At 44.4% G+C, this 24099-nt stretch overlaps 1 protein-coding gene across 5 annotated transcripts in view; it reads left to right on the top strand.

Annotated features, from left to right (window-relative positions):
- WDFY3 (WD repeat and FYVE domain containing 3) overlaps positions 1-23470 on the top strand; it is a 236384-nt gene extending 212914 nt beyond the window's left edge. For all 5 annotated transcript variants that reach the window (XM_081146974.1, XM_081146973.1, XM_081146972.1 and 2 more), the window contains 12 exons: positions 2705-2796; positions 3010-3222; positions 5556-5703; positions 6768-6922; positions 7828-7986; positions 9767-9946; positions 12810-12992; positions 14051-14147; positions 16395-16718; positions 17316-17427; positions 17815-18012; positions 20174-23470. In XM_081146974.1, the coding sequence (XP_081003100.1) occupies positions 2705-2796; positions 3010-3222; positions 5556-5703; positions 6768-6922; positions 7828-7986; positions 9767-9946; positions 12810-12992; positions 14051-14147; positions 16395-16718; positions 17316-17427; positions 17815-18012; positions 20174-20297 (1985 nt within the window). In that variant the 3' untranslated portion in view covers positions 20298-23470. The remainder of the gene's footprint in view (positions 1-2704; positions 2797-3009; positions 3223-5555; positions 5704-6767; positions 6923-7827; positions 7987-9766; positions 9947-12809; positions 12993-14050; positions 14148-16394; positions 16719-17315; positions 17428-17814; positions 18013-20173) is intronic.
- The last annotated feature ends 629 nt before the right edge of the window (positions 23471-24099 follow it).

Genomic DNA, 24099 nt, shown 5'->3' with positions numbered 1-24099 from the left:
AGAATGGGAGACAATATTTGCAAATGATATATCTTATAAGGGCTTAGTGTCCAGAATATGAAGAGTTCTTACCACTCAACAACAAAAAGATAAACAATCCAATTCAAAAATGGGCAAAAGACCCGAATAGATATTTCTCCAAAGAAATTAGTCAAATGCCCAGTAAGCACATGAAAGATGTTTAGTATCAGTCATCATTAGGGAAATGCAAATCAAAACCACAGTGAGGTGCCACTTTACATCTAAGTATGGCTTATAGTGAAAAAAAAAAAAACACTAACAAAATATCAAGGACTGTGGAGAAATGAGAACCTTGTCCATTGCTGATGGGAATGTAAAATAGGCAGCCTCTGTGGGAAGTAATGTGGTGGTTCCTCAAAAAGTTAAACATAGAATTACCATATGACTCAGCAGTTCCACTCATAGGTATATGTCCTAAAGAACTGAAACGGAATCAAGTACATGTACCCGCATGTTCAGACAGACACTCGCTGCAGTAACCACATGTCTATCAATGAATCAACAAATTGTGGAATATACATTAAATGGAATGCTATTCAGCCATAAAGTATGAAGTAGTGATAAATGCCGCAATGTGAATTGAACTTCAAAACATTATGTTAAGTGAAAGAAACCAGACACAGAAGGTCACATGATGTCTGAATCCATGTATGTGGAATATCCGGAGCAGGTGGTGAGAGGAATGGGGAGCAACTGCTCAATGGCACAGGTTCCTTTTTGGGGTGATGAAAATGTTTTGAGACTAGAGAGGTTATGGTTGCGTAACAGCCTAAGTGTACTAAACGCCACTTTAAAATAGTTGTTCACTTTAAAATAGTTAATTTTATGTCATGTGAATCTCACCTCAATAAAAAGGAAGCAGTGAAACACTGCCTCTTTGCGCAGAAAAGATAGTAAATGATTCAAAAGGAAAAGCACTTGAGTATTTTCCCTACTCCTGGAATGAGTGACACTCATCCCTGGTCTTGTCCTCACACCTCAGATGTACGTGGAAGACACTGCAGAGTGGCAGGATTAGACAGACCAAGCGTTTTCTATAGCCCTGGGCCCTTTAAGTGACATTTTAAGACAGCAGACAGTGCTGATTAAATGCGGTTAAATCACATAATTATTTAGGTATTATAAGCAAAATTTTGAAACAAAAATTATATCTGAAATAGCCTGGAAATTATTACTTGCTTTTCATTATCAAAAAATTAGTCCCAGAGGTCATTTTAAGGGACTGGAGTGAGGGTGTGAAAGGAGGAATGGTTGTAATAGCTCAATTGTTTTATTTTTTCTTAAGTCCTATGATAATTTTTCCAACCAAGTCAAGACATTCCTTTAAACAATAAACTGATATTTGTATCTCTCACTTAATATCACATTGTAAATAAGCCCATCAAATAACACTGATGAAAACAAGATTGTTTTTAAGGGAAATATTTTTATTGGCCCTTACTTGGAACTGTCTTTGTGTTCCAAAGCTTGAACAATTGCACTGCTCTGTGAAAATTCTAATACATCTATTTATCTAACCAACTGCTGTTAAGCTAGTGAGGCAACATTATTGTTTATAGAGTCATTTTTTACAATGATCATCATTTGTACCTAGGAAATCTGTAAGCTAAAGTTAACTTTTTGGTGTTATTTTTAAAAAGGAAGAAAAAGGACCTGTTTCCTTAAATGCCAGTCCCATTTAATGTGTTTTGTTGTGGATAAATTTCATAGCAAATGGTTTCTTTAATATCTTAGAGATTATCTGGCTATGACTTAAATTAACAGAATGCATTATTTTAACAATACATTAAAATAACAAAAATATGTGGAATAAATATCACTTGGTGTGCATTGTCACAGCTTGATGTCCCTGTTTCTGCCAGATAGCCGCATAGTCTTTTCCAAATGTTTTTTCTGTTAAATGATACACTAACAGCAAAGAGTTATGTTTCAGATTTTATTTCCTTAATGAGAATCTTTATAGCATAATACGCATCAGCTCTATAGAGCTCTCGGCAGAATATAAGAATCAGAAACACAAGAAACCACATGTATTGCAAATATCTTAAGAGACAGTGGTACTTCCATTTCTTAAGCAAAGAGAGCAAACTGAAAGTTACTGCGGAGTTAGGTATTCTTTCAGTAACCTCTGCCATTCGAATGGCAAAATTTTGCCAAAACATTAAGACAGACAATTCAGTACTAGTTAACTGCTGATGACTCACCTCTTCTGTAAAAGCCTAAAAAAAGGAAGAGTTTAGAGAAATGTTAATGGAATTCCAAATGAGCCATTCATCCTAAAGGGGTTGAATTTGAGGAGTTTTTCCAAGCTCAGAACAGTAGCCCCATAAAATGTTTCACTAAGGACTCCTGGGGTCAGTTAAATGTCAGGCACTTTGTGTCTAATATTTGGAGGAGTCTTGCAGGAAAGAAGCACCTTGAGCTTTGTGTAACTGGTCATTTCCTGAGGTCATTGACCATGAGCATCCCTCCACTTTGCAAACTCTTAATAAATCTCTCTGAGGAAGTGCACTGAGGGTCCGCCTTAGGGAAATACCGGAGTAGATGATCTCTGGGGGTCCTTTCTGGTGGTAAGATTTCATAGATCTGACCGTGAATCTAAGCCCACTATTTCTGTTACTTCGATATGACATTATTATTCATCATGTTTTCCATTTTCTTTTCAATGGACCCAACTCCACAGGCTGTAAACAAAATGGCACCAAGCTTGGAGATGTGATCCTTCCACCCTGGGCCAAAGGGGACCCACGAGAATTCATCAGAGTCCACCGAGAGGTAATAGGGTTTCACTCTGCAGTTGGACTTGGATTTCACTGGGTCATTGACCATAGTACAAAGAGATGACCTTGAGCAATGTATCACCCATACTAATATTGTTTTTATGATTTTTAGTTATTTTAGTTCCTATTGACCACTGGTTAGTTCTTTTACTTTCTGAGCAATTAATAAACGCCAGCCAGTGACTGAACCTTTGCTTTGAAATTACAGGCATTGGAATGTGATTATGTGAGCGCCCATCTGCATGAATGGATTGACTTAATCTTTGGCTACAAACAGCAAGGACCTGCTGCAGTAGAAGCTGTGAATGTCTTCCACCATCTGTTTTATGAGGGTCAAGTGGATATCTACAACATAAATGATCCCCTGAAGGAGACAGCCACCATAGGCTTCATTAACAACTTTGGCCAGATCCCTAAGCAGGTACGGATGTTCTTATCATCAGTGTTCTCTGTTTCATTTTTTAAGCTCTGTGGTATTTCTTTAGATGATCTATGTATAATAATTAAGTTTAGGCTAAGTTTTCATTAAAGTACCATAAGTACCACCCAGTATGTTCCAAGAGAGCATTGGTTTCTCCTCCCTTTTACGTACAAATAGGTAGAAATGTTGCTGTTCATAGATAATTTTCCCTCACAGACTAGTGCAGGGCGTGCTTTCCTGCACCTGCACAAAACCTGGGGTTGGGGGGAGGCACATTATACACAGAGGTGGGGCTCCATCCTGAGGCCAGGAATAAGCCAGTGCTGAGTTTAAGCAGAGAAGTGACATGTTCATATTTTAAGGATCATTCCAGCTACAGTCACACACACATGCACACACGTGCACGCACATACACATACCACACACACAGTCTAGGGGAGCCAAATTAAGAGCAGAGGACCACCTAGGGAGCTCTTGTAGCAAGTAGTTCAGGGAATAAATAGCAGTGGTTTGAATTAAAGAGGTAAGATAAATGCTGTGATGTGAGACTTTCTGCCATGGGAGTGCCTGAGACCAGCCCCGCACCCACTGCTCTAACCACCTTCAGAGTCCAGCAAAGCTCCATTAACAGGCTCCCTCCCTTCTTTAGTCCCTGCTGGCCAGGCCAGGGCTCGCCCTCCAGGCGGGCGCACCAGGAGTAACCTGCACTGTGGAGAAGGCGTCACTGGGCCAGTCAGACCACCCACTTTGCCCAAGTGCCCCGCTCTACACTTTGACCCTAGTACCCTTCTCTTCCTGATTCAGTTAACTCCCCTGGACTCTCTTTTTGTAGGTTAACCAACTTAGAGGTTTCCAGGGCTGACAGCTGGGAGCACAGAATAATGAATGGCTAGTCTCTGTACATGGAAAAGCTGGGAGGGACAGACAGCAGGACAGCCTGTAACTACACCATTCCCAGTGCAGTCTGATCCCCCACGAAGGAACCAGGTTCACTTTAAAGTGAAATGCTTGTTGATGAACACTAATCACAGTGGAAGACTTAGCTAAGCCTTTTCTTTTTCCTGAGAGCTACAAGCACAGAAACCAGGTCTCATACCCTCTGGGGAAAAATACTCTGAAAAAAAGTAATCAAGACGCATGCCCTGTTGCAGGATGTTTGTTCCACTTCTGCATATAAGAGGCAAGCCATCTGGAAAATAGAGTCTAGATAATAACATATTTCTAGGACATTCCAGTGACTAATACAGAGCACTGCCAAGTGTGGCAGTCCTAGGAAAACCTAAGCTTCCTGGTCCCTTTGTCCATGCCTCTTTCTGTACCTCGCCCGGTTCTGTCTGAGGCCCTCAAATCAGAATTCTTAATAAATGTTCATTCATAACATGCTTCCAGATGTGTGGGTCCTTTTATACAAGTTCAGAGGCTTGTGTCATTATTAACTTTTATAGGAAATAACAGAACTCCGATACTATACCCCTGTATGCAGATAAAATAGGGACAGTATGTTAAGGTTTGGAGCCTGCAGTGTATCTCTTCCTCTAAGCACAGCATTTTTCTCCAGGAAATCCAGAACGTCCAGTTCGTAGTGCAATGGTGTTATATTCATCTTAAACCTCACTCCATGTAAGCTTTCCCAAATACCATCCTCAGATACGTTTTCTAATAGAAATAGCTCACCTGCTATTTTGAAGATGAACAGTATTTGAAAAATAGTAATCTTAAATGTACATCAATACTTGTTAATCCTGTAGAAATATTGAACAGAGATGCCAAAGATCTTCTTTATTCCTTTAAAACACTGCAAAGTAAAAAGAAGGCAGCAGTGTTCACACTTCCAGCAAATTAGCAATACCTAAGAGACCAAAATGATATTGCACAGAGAAAGGCCACCCGAAGCCAGAAATAGCCCAGTAAACAGAATGTCTGCTTGCCCGCGGTGGCACAGAGCAGTGTCGAGCTGTAAAGAATTGGTTAATGTGTGTGTGGGGGGGGGGTGTAATTTTATTTTATTTTATTTTGAATTGGTTAATTTTTAAACATCATTGGAAAACAATTGTCAGTCAGCTATAGTTTGAGTAGATGAACTGTGAACAGTTACTATGAAGCCGTGGCACCGCGATGGTGACTCAAGCTGTGGTCCCATGGCCTTGTCCCTGCTTGCGAAGGTGCGAGGTCTCTGGCAGCCTCTGAGCCTCTTTGAACTTCTTTCCACAAAATGCGATGATGCGGTCCCTGCTGGCTAACGATGCCTAGGTGAAATAACAATACCTGGCTTAGAATGGGGGCTGAGAAATGCTGGCTTTCCTTGTGAAATGCGGCATCTTCTCTCTCACCAGTTGTTTAAGAAGCCGCACCCGCCAAAGAGAGTGAGGAGTCGACTCAACGGAGACAGTGCGGGAGTCTCTGTCCCGCCGGGATGCACGAGTGACAAGATCTTTTTCCATCACCTAGACAACCTGCGGCCTTCTCTGACACCCGTCAAGGGTAAGGTGCCCGGAGGCAAGCCTTTGATTCGTGATTCTGTGGGATTACTTAATAACCCTAGTGGAGCAATAACAACTTTGCTTTTTGACAATGGTGTAATTTGTAATAAGTGATGTATTTTTTGTGTTAAATCGCCAAATACTCGTTAGATTTTTCTCCTTTTACTTCTCTGTTTTTGGCCTGTTGGGCTTTCTGTCAGAAAGAACCAAAATGGTTTCTTCCCCCCTGCTAAGATACTGAAAACTCTAAAATACCAACTCTGGTAGCTCCACTTTTATATTGTATATGTAGAAAAACTCCTGTCACCTTCATTTATACATGTTCTGCCAATTTAGAAATCATGGTAAGAAAACTGCATATTTAATATGCCAATTAAAAGCATTTATGAGATACCTAAAAGTACTTTTTCAAGTGAATTTTTTTCCCCTTAGAAGAAAAAAAAACAAAAAAATCTTTTTGCAAAGTCTTGAAGTTACCATCTAAAGAAATCTAAATATTGGCTCTTCAAAGTATGGTTAGTTGGAATGGCCACCAGCTCTGGGCCATTTGCCTCATTGCACAGACCTTGCCATGTGCCAGCTCCAGTCAGTGCCCAGCAGTGGTCTGGAGCACTGGTGTGGTCAGCAGAGTTCTGGGAAGGTCAGGGATTCTGGGCCTCTCCTGTAATAGCATGGCCTTTCTCAGGGAGTCTAAGGGCGGCTATAACTTGAGAGGTGCCGAAGGTCTAGATTGGTTAAAGTGTATGTGTGGCATGCTGGGGAGCATCCCAGATCACTCTGTTCAGCTCTAGCCATCAGGAAGGCAGGCCTGATTGCTGGGAGCCAAACCCAGGTACTCAGAGACAGTGAGGCTAGAGGGAGGCCTGGCGAGCACCGGGCAGGATCAGCATCACCCAGCAGGGCTGTGGGAGACTGGAAGGCCAAGCTCTGCCTAAGGTCATATTGTCTTAATGTGGACATGAGGATGCTTGATATATATGAATATTTGAGGTTACTTTACCACCCCCTGTAAATAATGTTAATTTTCCCTGCCCCTGTTGTAATGTGTTGATTTGGTTTGTGTAGAACTCAAGGAGCCTGTGGGACAAATAGTGTGCACAGATAAGGGCATTCTCGCTGTGGAACAGAATAAGGTGCTCATCCCCCCCACCTGGAACAAAACTTTCGCCTGGGGCTACGCGGACCTCAGCTGCAGGCTGGGAACCTATGAGTCAGACAAGGTTTGCATCATTTCTTTCTCACTCATTTTGTCTTGCTCTTTCGTTGCTGGGTATCCTGCTTAATGGGGCTGGGCAGAGCCCAGACCAAGGGCTTGTCAGCTGCTCCTCCAGGGCCCAGAGGAAGGGAGAGCTCTCTGCCTTAGGGCAGGATACAGGAGCAAGTGGACAAGTCATGTTTCTTATAGAACAAGTCTCTTTGTGGAGGTTGTATTCTAGTGGCTCCCAGTTTCCCTCCCACTCAAAGAATTCCTCCAAGAGGTCCTAGCCAGCCAGGTAGTCAGCATGTCTTCCAACCAGAAGAGCCTCCTTTTGTGAGTCACTCCCTGGCCCATTTATCATCTCAGCACCCTTAACTGGCGGACAGAGACCTGTCACCCCATCCCCCAAGAATCAGCCACTGCTTTGAGTCCCATAAGTATCTCTTGGAAGAGGCAGTGTGTAGTGATCCTTTAGTGCCCTGTGTTTACCCTCTGACTGTCCCCTCCTGAATGCAAGAGGGATTCTGTGCAGGTCTGTGTGTTGCACTGTAACAAATCTGGCACTCATGCTTTCCTTTTATAACTTAACTGGCTACGGCAAACACATCCTTTTACCTGATTGTCCCCCTGCATCTTACAGAGCTTCACACAGCCTGAACGTCATTTTCCTGGACTGGAGAAACTGGAGACCCCCCAGTTTCCAGTTATGATTTTTAGCAGCAACTGTAGTTAGGAGGCTCTAGGGGGTAGCTCAGAGTAGAGTTTCAGTGGGAAAGGTGCGAAACTGAAACCAGACCAGAATGTTCTCAGTCATTGGCCTGTGAGGACCTGCCTGGAGGCCCTTGTCCTTCACTCAGTGTACACGTTGTGTTTCCGACTTTGTGGTACTTGATGGCAGGTGTGTCTCACATCTGTTTTATTTTACAGGCAGTGACTGTTTATGAATGTTTGTCTGAGTGGGGCCAGATTCTCTGTGCCATCTGCCCCAACCCCAAGCTGGTCATCACGGGCGGAACGAGCACAGTCGTGTGCGTGTGGGAGATGGGCACCTCGAAGGAAAAAGCTAAGACCCTCACTCTCAAACAGGTAACCGTACGGGTGAAAGACACACGATCTCAGCTGCCTACACTCTAGAGAAACTAATAAACTTCCTTAATTTCAAGGCACTTCCAACATAATGGACAAAACCAAAAAAGTATGTGTTCTTTTGCTAGAAATGGGTCTGAAGAGTAAAGGACATGAAATCTGAAGATACAATTTCTAAAAATTATCTAAACTGATCCTTTTTTTTAATTGAAGCAAGCTGTTTTTAGGTAATATATTTTAAAATATATGTAAGTAATATAAATGATCCTCAAAAGTTATATGTAAACTGAATTTTTGCAAACCAGATTATATTAATGCTGTCGGCTCATATTCATTTCCTTTCTGGGCAGTTTTCTTTCAACTGGACCATTAAATCTTTTATCCCTTTGTCTTTTCTCACTTATCATATCCCTAAAGATACGACAGACTCATGAATGTATTCAATAGAACCATTGATGATGTTATTAACAAGTGTTTTTGATCACTTCTTACATAATTAGTATAACAGTATCTTCCAGTTATTGAGCACCTGCTGTGTTTAGGGAGCTATGCTAAATGTTGGAAAAAATGTAAAACTTCAGTCCTCACAATTCTACAAGGTAGTTTATTAGCTGTCATTACGCCTGAAAAACACACGGCTTAGAGACACATGGCCAAGTGACACTTAGTAGTCAAACCAGGATGTATAATTCAGTTCTGTTTGACTCCAAAGCTTATTTTAAAGCCAAACTTAAAATATCTATGGAAATAATTGAACCCTTGTACTTATATTCCGATAACCATCTGTATAAACCAGAACTTCCTTGGCTGCCGGGTCTAAAGGAAAGCCCTGTAAAGAGATACATGACATGAGCAGGTAGGTACAAGGTTGACAGTGTAGTTTGATGATCCAAACTCCTGCTGCCAATTTTTTCAATTTTTTCAATTTAGAAAATGGACTTTGAAGCTTCTGTGCCAGTAACCTCAGTAGAAAGTGCTTCTTATTTAAAACAGCCTCTGGGGTTGACTAAGCATGCAGGAAAGATGTCTGTATGACCAATATTTTAAGCCATTTCATTACTTAAATAGTAAATTCAGATGACTGTTGGGAACTCCTAACAGTATTTTTCTTCATAATACTTCTTTTCCCACATTGCCATCTCCATGGGTCCTGATTCTCCTCCTATCCCAGCAGGAAAGAAGAGCTCTTGTTCTCTATCTGTTTGAAGAAGGAATCCCCCTTGGGCACAGATGTCCTGTGTCTCCAGTTCAGTGACAGGAGCTCAGCAGACACATAAGAATCACATTTTCCCTTTATCTTCCTGGGACCATGTACCACAGCCATGCAGTTCTCACACTTTGTACATTTTTTAAAAATCCATCCAATTCTAGTTCCTTGCAGTGGACTTAACAGGAATGGATGACATAAAGAATAGCTTCCCAGTTGAAATTCTGTGTTCTGGGGCCATAAGCTGTACCTCACCACATGGAAATGGTAGGGGGAGACCCGAGCTGGGTTGCAGTGGCCACTCTCTCTTCCTTTAAGAGACTGGCCCAAGTCCAGGAAAACAGTACTATGCAACTAGAGAACAGGGCCTCCAGAGCCCTCCAGACTGCTGCCCTCCCCCCGGCGGGATGAGGCAAAGACCGTCGGCAAGAGCGGGGTGGAGACTTCCCAGCCGCTGCTGCCCAGGGGCTCACCCAGCACACGTGCCGTCGTTTCCTGCTGCATCCAGGGTCTGCTGTCCCCTAAGCAGCACTGTCCCTGTGATCAGCCTGGCTTTTCTGTTCTCCTTTATAGGCCTTACTTGGCCACACTGACACTGTCACCTGTGCCACAGCATCATTTGCCTACCACATAATCGTCAGTGGGTCCCGAGACCGAACCTGCATCATCTGGGATCTGAACAAACTATCATTCCTAACCCAGCTCCGAGGCCACCGAGCTCCAGTTTCTGCTCTTTGTATCAATGAATTAACAGTAAGTAGTAAATTGTCCTCTTGGTTTATGTTTAGGAAAACAAGTAGGTCTAGCCAACATAAGTAAAAGATGACTCTAAGTGTTCTTTTAGTGGATAAGGGGTCATTTCCTTGACTTACGTGTTGTTTGCAAAAGCAAATGGATGTTAAAGTTTGTAACTCAGCAATTTTGTCTTAAAATTCACTCACTGCCGCAAGACTTGCTTCAAAACAAAACATTCTAGAATAGGCAATTTTTAAAACGGAATTTGTAGGATTTGTTCAGAATATTAAATTAATGTCGAAATTATTATGAAATATATTTAAATTATTTATTTGTTATGTAAGATGAAAAAAGTAATATTTGGGTACCCAAATGAGAAAAATTGTTATAGAACTATTTTTATAACAGATCTCAAAGTTATCAAAGGATATTTTACAGACAAGTGAAATGAGTCGGGGTAAAGTGAATGCACTGGCCTGGGAGCCCCCATGCAGACCAGGCCTGCCTGAGTTGGGGCAAGGGGAAGGTAGTCATTGTCACTAAGGTGTGTTGATAAGCAGGGGAGCTAGGGATAGGTTTACAAAGGCTGAGGTTTGTGTCCTAGGGACAAGTTATTGCATCTCTATACCCCCATGTGCACATCAGTCTTGTAAACCATCCAGAGCTCCCCTAGCCTCATCACGTCTTAGCCGTACCTACCCATTCCCACTCCTCCCCTTAGCCCCTTGCCAGGATCATCCTGTGAGACACAGAGTCGTTCTAGCCACGTCACCCACACAGACGCTTTCCTTCTGAGGGACCCTACATCTTTAATTTGTACCAGAAACTACTTAGTAAACACCTTGTAGTCATCAAAGAAAAAGAAAAAAGATAAAAATTCAGTTCTGGTGAATGGAGCTTAGTGTCTGGTGACAGTAAGAGGAATCAGAGTTGTCAGTGAATAGGGTGTGTTCAGGGGTAGAGTCAGATTTGTGTTTCGGTGAAAGGTTTAAGATTTTTTTTTTTTTAAATATATCTTTATTGATTTCAGAGAGAGGAGAGGAAGGGAGAGAGAGAGAGAGATAGAAACATCAATGATGAGAGAGTCATTGATCGGCTGCAGCCCACAACCCAGGCATGTGCCCTGACCGGGAATCGAATTCCGATCTCCTGGATCCTAGGTCGACACTCAACCACTGAGCCATGCCTGGCCGGGCTAAGATATTTTTAGAAGAGCACCTGGGTCTGACCCTGCAAACATCTGTGCCTGAGAGCTTCACTGACACGTCCGTTCACCAGAAGCGCTCTGGCCCAGCAGTGTTGCTCTGAGCCAAATGCTGATCACACTGTTCCGAGCACCTTGTCTTGGGGTTGTTCTTAACTTAAATACTGAGAATTCTGTTTATAGTTAGTAGTTACTTGAGTCAGTATACACCCATTGGATTGCAGTAGTTGCTGCAAACACTACGGAAAAGTGTTTGATTTCCTTTTAAGATGCTTTTGTAACGACTAATAACTCATGAAAACATACTCATGGAAAGATTTCTATTCGTGTTGCATTTTTGCAGCCAGTGTTAAGCGTGCTTTACTCCAGTCTGCATCTTGGGCCTCAGCTACCTTGCTGTGCCCTTCGGTTCCTCTTACCGGCCCTCATAGCCGCAGGCTTGGCTCTGATGCCATCTAACTGAGGCGCCCTGGGGTCGCCGAGGAGAGTTGCTCAGTGCAGGAGGGGGAGGCTGCCCCCTTTCTCCCGCAGGGACAGGAGCCCTTCATTAAAGCTCAGCGGCCGACGCTGTGTCGGGGGTGATTCCGTGGCCGATGCAGCGGTGCTTTACTAAGTATTATTTTTGTTTGGGTTTTGGTTTGGTTCTCAACTCACAGTAGAAGAGCAGAAAGGAGGGAGAGGATGTTAGCAGGTTCTGAACTCAGCAGCGCGTCACGACAGCGGGCAGCCTTAGGGGTGAGGGAGGCGGCGTGGCATGGAGTGCAGGCTTTGGGCCAGAGAGCTGGGTTCCAATCTTCACCCTGTGGTATTAAACAAGCCACTTAAGCGTTTTTACTCTTCGCTCCCATCCTCTCGAAAGCAGGGCTGACACTAGCTAGCCGCAGGGGGTTGAAATGGACCGTGGACCGTGGGAAGGTCCACACCAGTGACTAGTGCCTGACGCCGCACATGCTTCCAGAAGCGTCTTGACTCCCTTAGCAGTCGGGGCTGTATTCCCACCAGGGTGGCTGGAGCCCAGCCCCGTGGAGTTCCAGCCGCTGCTTCTCTGTCTTTGGAACTCACGAAAACCTGAGTTATCAGCTCTGGGAGCCTTAGGGTTTATTCAGTTTGCCGAGTGACATATATACCAGTTTTCCCCTTTTTTCCTCTCCCCCACCCCACTGTGAACACAAATTTTACAAAAGGTTATTACACGGTTACCAAGATGTCACTTTTCCTTGACCGAAGAGAGAGGCAGCTGTGTCTGGACCGAGGTTTTCCCTTTGACCCTGTGGTTTTCATGATTGGACTCATTTAGTAAAATTAAGGGGGGGATTTTTGCCTCTAAAGAAGGGTACAAATAGAGTTTGTAAACAAGGGGGGAAGAGGAGGAGTTCACCACCTCCTCGGGCGCTTCGACGGGGAATGAAACCTGACTCGGCGCTGTGCTGGGCAGTAAGCAGCACGGAAGCCCTGCGTTGTCTCCATATGAGGCAGCAGCCACTCAGCCTTAAAGGAGCCTCTGTTCAGGGTATTTTTTTAAGTCAGCAACTACTGAATTCCAGGCTTCCTCAGAAATTACTTAGTCACTAATCAAAGGACTGAAAGGTGTTTTGAGAGGCCAGGCCAAGGACTCAGTTTGCTTCTGGAACTGGAATGCAGTATGACATGCGTGAGGGGTGTTTCTTTGCCTCCCAGGGGGACATCGTGTCCTGTGCGGGCACCTACATCCATGTGTGGAGCATCAACGGGAACCCTGTCGTGAGCGTGAACACATTCACCGGGAGGAGCCAGCAGATCGTCTGCTGCTGCGTGTCGGAGATGAACGAGTGGGACACCCAGAACGTCATAGTGACGGGGCACTCGGACGGCGTGGTGCGGGTGAGTCAGCTGTGGGAATACCAGCTGTCCGCCCCTGAAGGACACCTGGACAGGTTGTCACGTGGTTCGTCAAGCTCTCTCGGACTCAGACCACCCTGGGCCACTGTGTTCTCAGACACGGGCACATCGGTGACTCAGCCTCTTTCTTCCCATCAAGTAGACCTGTTAGTGCTGCTAACCCCCTCACAATGTGACGCATAGGTCACTAAGCATGGTTTCCATGTCACCTTGGGGGTTGCTAAAAATGGAAACTCTGTAAGTACTGGCTTTTTAGCCTGTCAGCGACTTCCTAGCGAAAACAGAGACTATCTGTGTTCTTCAGAGAATCAAAGAGCTAGAAAATGTCTGAGTCCCGAGGTCACTCGTTCCATCTACAACCCTGGATGATCCCTGAATCCGAGATAGTCTACCCTTCTCCTAGCTGTCTCTGTTGGGCCTCTGTCGAAAATGGGATCCACAGTGTTTACCTTTGCAGTCTGTTCTAACCCTGGGGTTTTTTTCTCTCAGGAGGTTTTTCTTCATGTTTCTTTTCTTTGCTTGCTCACAGTGAAAGCCTAGAGCGTCTGATTGCCGCCCTGTTAGTCACAGTTAGCTGAGCAGCAGTGAGGCCCTCATCAGCCACGCAGTGCCACGGCCTGCACCTTAGACAGCAGGCACCTCCCAGCGCTGCTCTCTCAGGGAGATGACTTCGTCTGTGAGGTGTCCTGGAGAGCTCCACTGCGAATACGCTTGGGGATCCCGCTTACTGAATGCCTTCTTGGAGATCCAGAGCACATGTCAGTCTATGCGAGGCTCCCAGATGTTTTTACAGAAAGCAAAACAGTGCACTTAGCTGAACCATGTTTCTCAAACTTTCTTGACCACAGTCCTATTTCCTCCACCACGAAACGCCCATCAGCATTTCCTTAAACACAGTGTGGGAAGCACTGTTTATGTGTAGTCAGTCCCCTGCCACATTTTTCAAGATACAGGGAAATTGCATTATAACAGAAATTAAGTTATCTGCATAACCCCAGAACCTGTCTTCATCCAGTAACGTGTCAATTGTTTAACTTCAGTTTTGGAGAATGGAGTTTTTGCAAGTTCCTGAAACACCAGCTCCTGAGCCCATCGAAGCCCTGGAAATGCAGGAAGACTGTCCAGAAGCACAAATAGGTATTTATACTTTCTAAAATATTATTTAAGAGTTTTCATGTTTTTTGAAGTCATTATTTGTAAACTACATCAAACAGTATAAGCAAGCCTGATGTTGGCCGGGCATTGCCGTAGCAGCTGGGCCACCACCTACCGTGTAGGGTAGCTGGGCAGCTTGCTGGGCTTTCTCCAGTTCACTGGGCAGCTCTCGGTGTGGTTAGCACCTTGGCGTTGGCTTCCACAACCCATTGTGAATATAGTTACAGCTTCTTTGAGTACCTCGGCTCGGGATTTCAGTTCTAAACTACAAAGCAGGATCTGGAAGCCATGGTGTTAGACAAGTCAGACGGCCTGCACCTTGGCCCCAGGTCCTTTCCGCCCATCACTTGGCAGGCTCAGCCTGGATGAGAGGGTGGCATCGTGTTTGTAAACTGCACAGAGGTGAACCGTGTCCCCACCCTGGGTCTGCTCTGAAAGGGCATTCATCCAAATGGAAACCTGTTATCTGTTATTTGTGCAGCACTTTAAAATTTTCCAGTGAACTATAGAGATAGCTGATTCTATACAGAGTGAATGGCCATAAAACCGGGCTGAGAGCTGCACTGGGTTGCTAGTGTTTAGATAACTTACCCCTTTGATTTAGAACAATTTTTACAAGAGTCTTCCCAGAAAGGGTTTTAGGTTTGACCTTTTGATTGTTTCTCTGTGGTTAATTTTTTGTGCACTGGGAATTCAGTGTGAGTTTGACAGTATGCTGTAGTTACTAAGGAAAAGGCTCAGCATCAGAAAGGCACAAATCACTTCTGTTTGTAAGCTGAAAGTAGTTTTTACTTTGTTTGCCAGGAAACAGAAATGATTTGATGGACAGGGTATGTTAACGCTCATGTCACCTTAATGCATGTAAATCTCTACATAGTCAACTGTAGTTCCACCGTAAAGGTCATCTGGGTGTTTGGGGACGTAAAATTCAGTTGTGTGTCAGACATTGGATGAAGTCCAGAGAGAAGTGGGTCTCTTTCCCTCCCTTTCACAAAGCTCTAAAGTGAATAACAGTAGAAGATGAGATGAGTTAGTGAGATGAAAGAAGGGGTCAAATTCCAGGAGGAGAGACATGTGTAGGTCTTCCTCCTGTGTGTTCGTGTTGTAGACAGGGTTTGGCAGAAGTGTCAGAGAGCGGAGAACAGCCCACAGGGAGGTTGACCTTGGTCAGAGTAGAAGTTGGAAGTTGAAGGCAGTTGCCTGGGTGAAAGGGAAGACAAGCCAGTGGTTCCCTGGAAATCACAGCTGTTTCCAAGACTGCTTGTTTGAAGACCTTAAAGCTCATAGTCGTCAGCCATTAGGGTAGAAAAAGTCCACTCGTATTAGCCAACTAGACTACCGGTGGTAGTGAGCAGAGGGAGGCAAAGGAAGCCTTTGTCTTGCTAAAAAATATGTATGTAGTGGCTGGTGCTTGCACGCTTGTTCTTGCTCTCTCCTCTTTTTTTTCCAATTAGATGTTTATTTTCCATAAATTTTCCCTTCAGTGGACTTGATTGCGAGGGAGTAGGGAGTTGAGAAAATGCAAAGTAGCAATGGAAAGAGAAAAACCAAAATCCTAATGAAAGCTTTCTTCAGCAATTCACCGATGTTGTCTAATTGACTACTCTATGGAAGGCATTGTGTTTGGGGCCCCTCTTGAGCTGACCACTGTCCTGTAGAAGGACTGTGCAGAGGTAATAGTTTGGGGTGAGAATTACAAGTACACGAAAGGCACACAGCTGTAAAGGAGTCTGCTGGAGAGAGAAGTGCTCACTGCTGCAGGAACCAGGTAAAATTTCAGAGGAAGAAGTGTTGACGTCCTGCCTGGAAAGTCACGTAACGTGGAAACACACAGAGGATGGGAAGGTGGCTCCAGGTAGAGCCAATGGCATGTGCTAAGTTAGCCGTGAGGAGCCAGGCCGCGTGGAGGAGACCATCAGGCTGAACGGTGGTAGCGAGTGTGAGGCAGAGAGTGAGAAATTTGTAAAGGTTTTGGCCAGATCCTGAAAGAATGAATGTTTTGGCCAAAGCGTTCCATGAACTCAGAAATTCTGCCTGGTTTTTTGTTTGTTTGTTTGTTTGTTTGTTTGCTGTGTGTAACCTAGCTAACAGTTGTGGCAATTTTTTATTATACTTATCTTAAAACACCATATCTATTATGTCTTAGCTGATAGAGGAATAACACCGGCGGGACACAGCTGTGTCTAACTGGAATGTGCATGTTTTCTGACTCTCGCAATGTGTCACCAGGACAGGAAGCCCAAGACGAGGAGAGCAGTGATTCAGAAGCGGATGAGCAGAGCGTCAGCCAGGAGCCCAAGGACGCGCCCAGCCAGCCCGGCAGCACCAGCCACAGGCCCCGGGCAGCCTCCTGCCGAGCAACGGCTGCCTGGTGCACTGACAGTGGCTCCGATGACTCCAGGCGCTGGTCTGACCAGCTCAGTCTGGATGAGAAAGATGGCTTCATATTTGTGAACTATTCAGAGGGCCAGGCCAGAGCCCACGCGCAGGGTCCCCTTAACCACCCTCACCCCGCTCATGTTGAAGTGCGGAATTACAGCAGATTGAAGCCTGGTAATTTGAATTCTGGGGTCTGTTTCAGGCTGTGTGGGTGGTGTGAGGGTTGGTGGATGAGGCGATGGGCTCTGGCTGTCGTCCCTGAGCCCGGTCCTTGTGACCTGTGATCCGGACCACCCACAGAGAAGGCCTCTGAAATTTCTACTTATGGAAAGTGGATTTAGAGATTATATCCAACAATGGTGTTTGCAGTATGCTTGTCATTTTTAAAAGAAAAATGCCTGAAACCAAAAACTTCATTCACATGAGAGCTTTTGAAAATAGGCAAATTATTGATTACAGATAAATAAACTGTAGTCACAGGTAACTTTGCCTTTGACAAAGAGGCAAGGTCCTCAACTGGAGAAATTGTTATTTTCTTGCATGGAGGGTTTCCCCTTTTCTGTATTTGTCCTTGTGAATGAGACATTCTCGAACCTGGCCCATGATCAATGTTAAACTAGGTTGCTTTATCTTTAGCTGAAGCAGCAGCTGCCGAGAACCGGAGAAGCTGCTCTGCGTGTTGCGCACCCTAACTTTTGAGAGCACCGTGTTAGGGGGCACCTACCAGGTGTGGCCCTCCCTCACTTCAGTATGTCACACCTCCCACTGCAGGGTACCGGTGGGAGCGGCAGCTGGTGTTCAGGAGTAAGCTGACCATGCACACAGCCTTCGACCGGAAGGACAACGCCCACCCGGCAGAGATCACCGCCCTGGGCGTCTCCAAGTGAGTGTCAGACCCTCCAGCCCCTCTCCCCGCCGAATCCCCTGCTGAGCCCGGGCCCCATACTCCAGGCCGGTCTTTGAGGAAAACATTGCATTTTCCTATGTGGCTCAAAAAGATAAATCAGGAGATGAAACCTGGAAGTTTATAGATTTTAATTCCAAATTAAACAAATAAACAAAAAACTTGCCTTCTCTGTACTTCAAAGATATGGCAAGGTTTGATCCAAAGAGAGCTGAGATGGAGGTGTAAACGTGGGCTCGGCTCTCTTTTTGTCTCTTCCTACACTCGGTCCCCCCCAAGGCTGGGGAGCCTCAAGAGCAAGAGCGCCCTTTGGCCACGTGGCTGCTGAGGCCGTCCCTGAGGCAGCGCCGTGTGTGTCTTCCGCAGGGATCACAGCAGGATCCTCGTTGGTGACAGTCGAGGCCGAGTGTTCAGCTGGTCGGTGAGTGACCAGCCAGGCCGCTCCGCCGCTGACCACTGGGTGAAGGACGAAGGCGGGGACAGCTGCTCGGGCTGCGCCGTGCGCTTCTCCCTCACGGAGAGGCGGCACCATTGCAGGAACTGCGGTCAGCTCTTCTGCCAAAAGTAAGACGAGGCGCGGGCTGTTTGAGCCGCTGTGGGTGCACCTCGGAGGATGCTACTTACGCCCACATCCTAGGTTCCGATTTGCTGCTGGCCCCACTGCCACGTGCTGCCTTAGTCTAAACCAGTCCTCATTTCCCTTTGTTCTTTATTGTCACAGTTGTGAAATGTCTGTCACACTGGAAATACAGAAATAATCACCTCAACACCTGGTCACCCGTGACGCAGCATGGGAAGGAGCTAATATTTCACCATATTTCCATATAAAACATATAGACTTATTTTAAGCCTTTTTTTCTCCCTTGCCAATCACACCCTCTTCTTCTCCGTGTTGTCTCCAAAATAATATTATATTACTGTTTTGTGTATCTCCAGTTTTAGGTAAATATATCATACCTTCAGTAGCTTGCTATGGAGATGCTTTCACAGAAAACACAAGTTGTATCATTGTTTGTGAGCCAGTTATTGAGGTTTTTATGGGTGTTGGCTTACTAGAAGCGGCGTGGTCCCTGGGTTGCACTGACCAGATGCTCGCTGGACCGCTGCCCATTGTGTCATCCCACGAGAGTTACCCTCTCTGAGCTTCAGTTGCTTCGTCTGTAAAATGTGGATAGTTACTCCCTTTGTAGAAGTGTTGAGAGAATTAAATGAAATCATGCATGTGAGTTTTGTAAAGCGCACCATGCAGAGTCTAGCTATATAAATGTTTGGTAGAAGTGATTATAGTTATTAATTTTTTTCAGCTTAGTGCCTTAAATCTCTTCTTTTGGGAAGTCTGAGTCAGGAAGAGGTGGCTGGAGTGTTGCTGCAGCCATTCCTCATGGGAGGTTGGCAGAGGGTTCTGCTGTGAGAAGCCCCCTCTGTAAAACCCGGGAACCTAGTGATTTCCGATAGTGAACAGCCCGGCATGGACACTGGCACACATCCGTTCTTGGTAGTTTAATTTTCAAAATATTGTTTAAATTTAGGTAATTCTTTAAATTGTCTATTGCTATCAAGTGCTGGATGGAGCCTTTATTTGAAAAACCAACCAAACAGTGATTGATTATGGCACCGGGCGCAGAAGGCAGAGCCGTGCAGGAGGCGTAGCCCTGCCCTTGACCTCCATGCCCTTCAGTTGCTGAGTGAGCTTGTCAGCACCCCTCAAAGTCCAGTAACAGTCCCTGAAGCCCCTTACGCTGGTAGCACATTTATTCCCTGGACACTTTACTGGTAGATTAATGGAGGAAATAGAATTCTCTGTAAAGTGATTAAGTGCCATGCCCAAGGTCATACCCTGCTTTATTCCAGGAATAGGAATACATTTTAAAGAATGTGAACATCTCTTCAGTACAGTCTACTTCAAGGAATTCTATCACAATAAACAGAAAATGAAAACATTTGGACTAAACAAAAAAGCCAAACTACTTGTTCAAAAAACAAGTGAGGTGTGGATCAAACCAAGTGTTTAAATGCCCAGAGGACACCAAAGTGTCTTATTTTTTTTTAAAGATATATTTTTATTGATTTTAGAGAGAGAGGAAGGGAAAAGGAAAGAGAGAGAGAGAAAGAGAAACATCACTTGGCTGCCTCCTGCACGCCCCCTACTGGGGATCGAGCCCTAAACCCGGGCATGTGCCCTGACCGGGAATCAAACCAGTGACCTCTTGGTGTATGGGTTAACTCTCAACCAACTGAGCCACACCGGCCAGGGCCAAGGTGTCTTTTAAAACGGGTAGGAAGTCTTCTGCCAGGAGAAAAAGTCAAGCTCCAAGTAAAGCTATTGGCATACTTCTGAGCTCACAGGGCAGCGGAAGCGGTCCTCTACAGGCAGAGTGGCCACACAGCTGTCCGAAAGTCTTAACTTTTTCTTAATTCTCTCCAGTCAAATAAATAGCTCGCCTTGACTTAATATTCCTTTTCCTCATAAACTGAAACAAATATTACAGCATCCCTTTTGGTCCTTGGTCAGGCACATGACAAACCAGTATAGTCTTTGTCATTCACCAGGCATTGTATGGCCTTTGGCATTCGCCTGGCATTGTATGGCCTTTGGCATTCACCAGGCATTGTATGGCCTTTGGCATTATGCTGCAAGCTTTCCATCTGATTTTCAAGTGAGTGTTTCTCAGCCCAGTGATCATACATGAAGACCTGTAACTACTTGATTTTGCCTTTCCTTTAGGTGCAGTCGGTTTCAATCAGAAATCAAACGCTTGAAAATCTCATCCCCGGTGCGTGTTTGTCAGAACTGTTATTACAACTTACTGCATGAGAGGGGTTCAGAAGATGGGCCTCGAAATTGTTGAAGATTCAACCAGCTGATTGGAGACCACGGTCTGTAGACCCCCTCCCCAGTTCCCTGTTACAGCTCGGAGAGGCCTCGGAACAGTCTCCGTTTACACATCTCTTCATACCACGTGTCTGGAGTGTTGAGTTCAAAGGGATCATCGAATAAGCTGCTGTAGAGGACAGGAATGGGGCAGACACTGTTCAGGTGAACAGCACAAGAGGGGTGAGGTGGTGCCCAACAGCAACGTTGTCAATATCCGATTCTCCCCGTTCACAATAGCCGTCTCCAAGAGAAAATCCTCACTCATCCACCGTCTTTTTTTGTGTCTCGTTTTTGTAGAGCTACTCATCCTTATTTGGAAAAACCAACAACAACAAAAAAGGCTTTTAGAAAATGGTTGTAAATCTGACTTCTTTGCAAGTAACTGTGTATATTGTAAATAGGTATAAAGGCCTTTTTTCTAAATAAGGACTTCACTGCCTGTAACATGAACTTCAAACTAAACCACTAACTCAGTGAACTTCTTATGGTTTGACATCTCTCACCAATTAATTATAAATATGTTTTTTAAATCCTCAATGACATTATCTGTGGTCTTCCCCCAGCCCCTTCAAACCCAGCCTGTGTGCCCGATGTTCTTTCTTTCAAGTTGCCCACAGTATCTTCCCTTTAACTAGGCTAGTAACCAAAATAAAGTGGGCCTTCCTTAGGAAGCGGTGCAGGAGGATGAGGCGGGCCGTAGATACCCTGGAAATGTTGGGGCATCTTGCACCGGGCTCCACACCCCTCGGTGTTGTTCTGGTGTCGTGAGGCCCCTGGGAGCTTCTGTCGGGACTGCCCTTTGCTCACAGTGTCCCCGCTGAGCGTGGCGCAGAGGGAGGTGGCCAGGAGGTGAGTGCAGAGCGGGAAAGAGCCCTGCCTCAGCTAATGGAAACAGCTGCATGTAACCCAAATTAGCTTCTCTCGCATAGAACATAGTAAGTATGTGTCTTTGGTGACACTAAAAGTTCTACTATAGCTTATTTTCAAAAAAGGGTAAAAAGAAAAAAGGTGTACAGAATTAACATATAAACCTTGTTGTAAAACTGGATCATGTCAGAACTGCTTATAATTAACCTTTACCATTTAATGCCATCTACCTGAAGACAGTGAGATTTATACTGTATCAATGTCTATTTTTTTGTTTTTGCTATGAATATAATTACAGTATTTTAATATTTAGTTATTTAATTTGTTCTACTAGTTGGTAACAGAACACACAAATCCAGGGAGACTGAAGCTGGTAGGGGCTAAGAGATAAGTTTAGTTTACAGAGAAATGGCTTTGGTGGTGGGATTTTTTTAAACGTGTGTTATGTACATATATATGTATATATATATAAAAAACAAATGAAACAATTAATCTAGATTTTAACATTTTCAGATATTTAGTGATATTATGAACAATTCTAAAAGCCCGGTGATTTGAAAAACATAGAATCATTTATGGCCCAAGGAAGGAAGGACAGGCCTTCACACCCCCAGGGAGGTTTCATACAAAGGACAGTGGCTGTGGCTTTCCCGACTCTTCATCTTCAGGCCCTGGTGACAGGCACACTTATGCACTAAAATGCACATATATGCACATGCATTCAAAAATAGGCATTGGTACAACAGTAACCTTGTACCGAATGGGCTGAAACCAGCTTAAGAACAAATGTGTTCTTCCTGATAACTAGGTCTCCAAGAGAAAATATAAAGGCTGCTTTAGTGCCTTACGCTTACTAAATTTAAACCTTTATTTACCTAGGTTCGAGCCTACAGTCTATTTATGATTACATATCAAAATTGATTAAATCACTTCCATTTCTAAAAGTTCAAATATACTTGTTAATAAAAGGATTATTGGCATTAATACTTTCACTTGAAGAAGAGTTGTGTTCTGTTTTCCTTTCCGTGTCTTCTTCCTCCCACATTGCCCCACCCCCGCATCTTAGTTCAGTTCTAATGAATAATGCTGGGTGTTCCACACTTGCAGGACCCACACTCCCGCGTGCCCGTGGGCGCTGCCCCGGCCGGCCCCATAGATGAGTTGTAGCAGTGTTATTCTACACTTTTTAAAAGAAGCGTCCTCCTCGTGTCCATGAACCATGTTTACCCCAAACCCAATGGCAGAGGTGTTCTTTAAAGACTTGAATATGTGAATGTGTGTATGTAGTTCCTTCAAGGTTACTCCTCTTTGTAATATGAAGTTACATGGGATGAACACTTTTAAACTTTCCCACACGACTTCCATGACCAGAAGGTGGAAACCAAAACCCTCATGATAGTATTTCCTCTGGCAGCTGGTGCTGTGGGCAACTGTTCTCTGTTCAGCGGGGTTTTTGTTTGTTTGTTTCTAATGCAGAAATCACAGATCATTCACACATACAAATACACTCACACACATAAAGTAATTGTGTCTTTCCGTGTTCCATGTAACTTTGTTTACCAACATATATTCTCAGCCTGTGCATCCCCATCTTTGTGGTCTGATTCTTTCTCTGAGTACCTCACAGGGCTCCTGCCTGGCCTCCGTAGCTCGTTTGTCCCCCCATGCACCCATCTCGCCATTTACTCACCCATGTTCTAACGTGTGTGGTGTGCTACTGTAGCGTCAAGCTTTGGAAGAGGAGCATAGCTGCCCATAGCAGCCATCTGTCTGGGTAATAGCAAAAACACTCTAGATAAGTTATTTTGCACTTTCTTATGTATAAAGTTGGTAGAAACTTATTTTTGCTTTGTATCATTTAAAGACATTTTGTTTTGGTAAATGAACTGTGTATAAAATATTTATGCCGTTACAACTGTTTTTAGAAAGTATTTTTAATTTCAGCAAGTTTGGTTACTTGTTGCATGACTATTAACACGGCTGACTTTTTGTGTCAGTGCAATGTATATTTTTTTTGTCCTGTTATTAACTTGTAATCCCTAGAAATGGCCAATTATTTGTACAGCAACAGAAGTAAATTGAAGATACTGGCTAAGACTGGATTGATTGTGGACTTTTGTACTATATTGCAGAATCCAATACCTGTTCTTTGGTGGTTATGTAAACGGCCTGAAGAATTACTATCTAGTGTGCAATCTGTGATAACTGAATGTTCATTGTATATCTGTCTCTGATGCAAAAAGGTAGAGTAACACAATTACAATACATGATTAAATGCAATAGTCCAGGTACTTTTTTTTTTTTTCATTTCAAATAAATACCTACTATTTACCACACACAAAAAAAGTTGTTTTTAAGCCAGTTCTTAAGGGAAGGAAAAAGAAAGCAAAACTGAGGTCTAATAATTCCCTAAACTTTGTGTAGTTTTTCTAATAGTTGTGAATATCTCTTTAGAAGCACCTGCTTAAGATCTCTGCTTGCAGGGGTATTGGCCGTTAACTTTGGTTCAAGTTCTAGCTTGATCCACCTCTGAATACCAGCCTTTCTGCATTCTGAGCTTCCCAGTTGTGCTGGAGTTTGGGGGCTGATGGGTGTGTGGAGTGGACAGCCCCAGGGACAGGAAAGTGCCTTCTGGGAGAAATGCCCCTCCAACTCGAGTGGGCCTGTGGACAAAGACCGCATCACGTGGTTTCGGCTCTCTTTCCCTGAGCCTGTGTTCTACCCATCATATTGGGAAAAGTAAGCAACAGTAAATCACCTATCCCTGCCCCTGCCATAGTCACATCAGGAACATTCTGGTGTCCTGCCCCTTTTCTGCGAGCACAACGCCCACTGTCGTCAGCTAGTCCTTTGATTACAGACCGACCTGGGAGTGTTGGAACTCACAGGTGCCTTACAGTTTTAGCGTG

This window comes from Miniopterus schreibersii (genome assembly GCF_964146895.1).
Source record: "Miniopterus schreibersii genome assembly, chromosome: 1".
NCBI lineage: Eukaryota > Metazoa > Chordata > Mammalia > Chiroptera > Miniopteridae > Miniopterus > Miniopterus schreibersii.
This window is presented reverse-complemented; position numbering and strand designations above follow the sequence as displayed.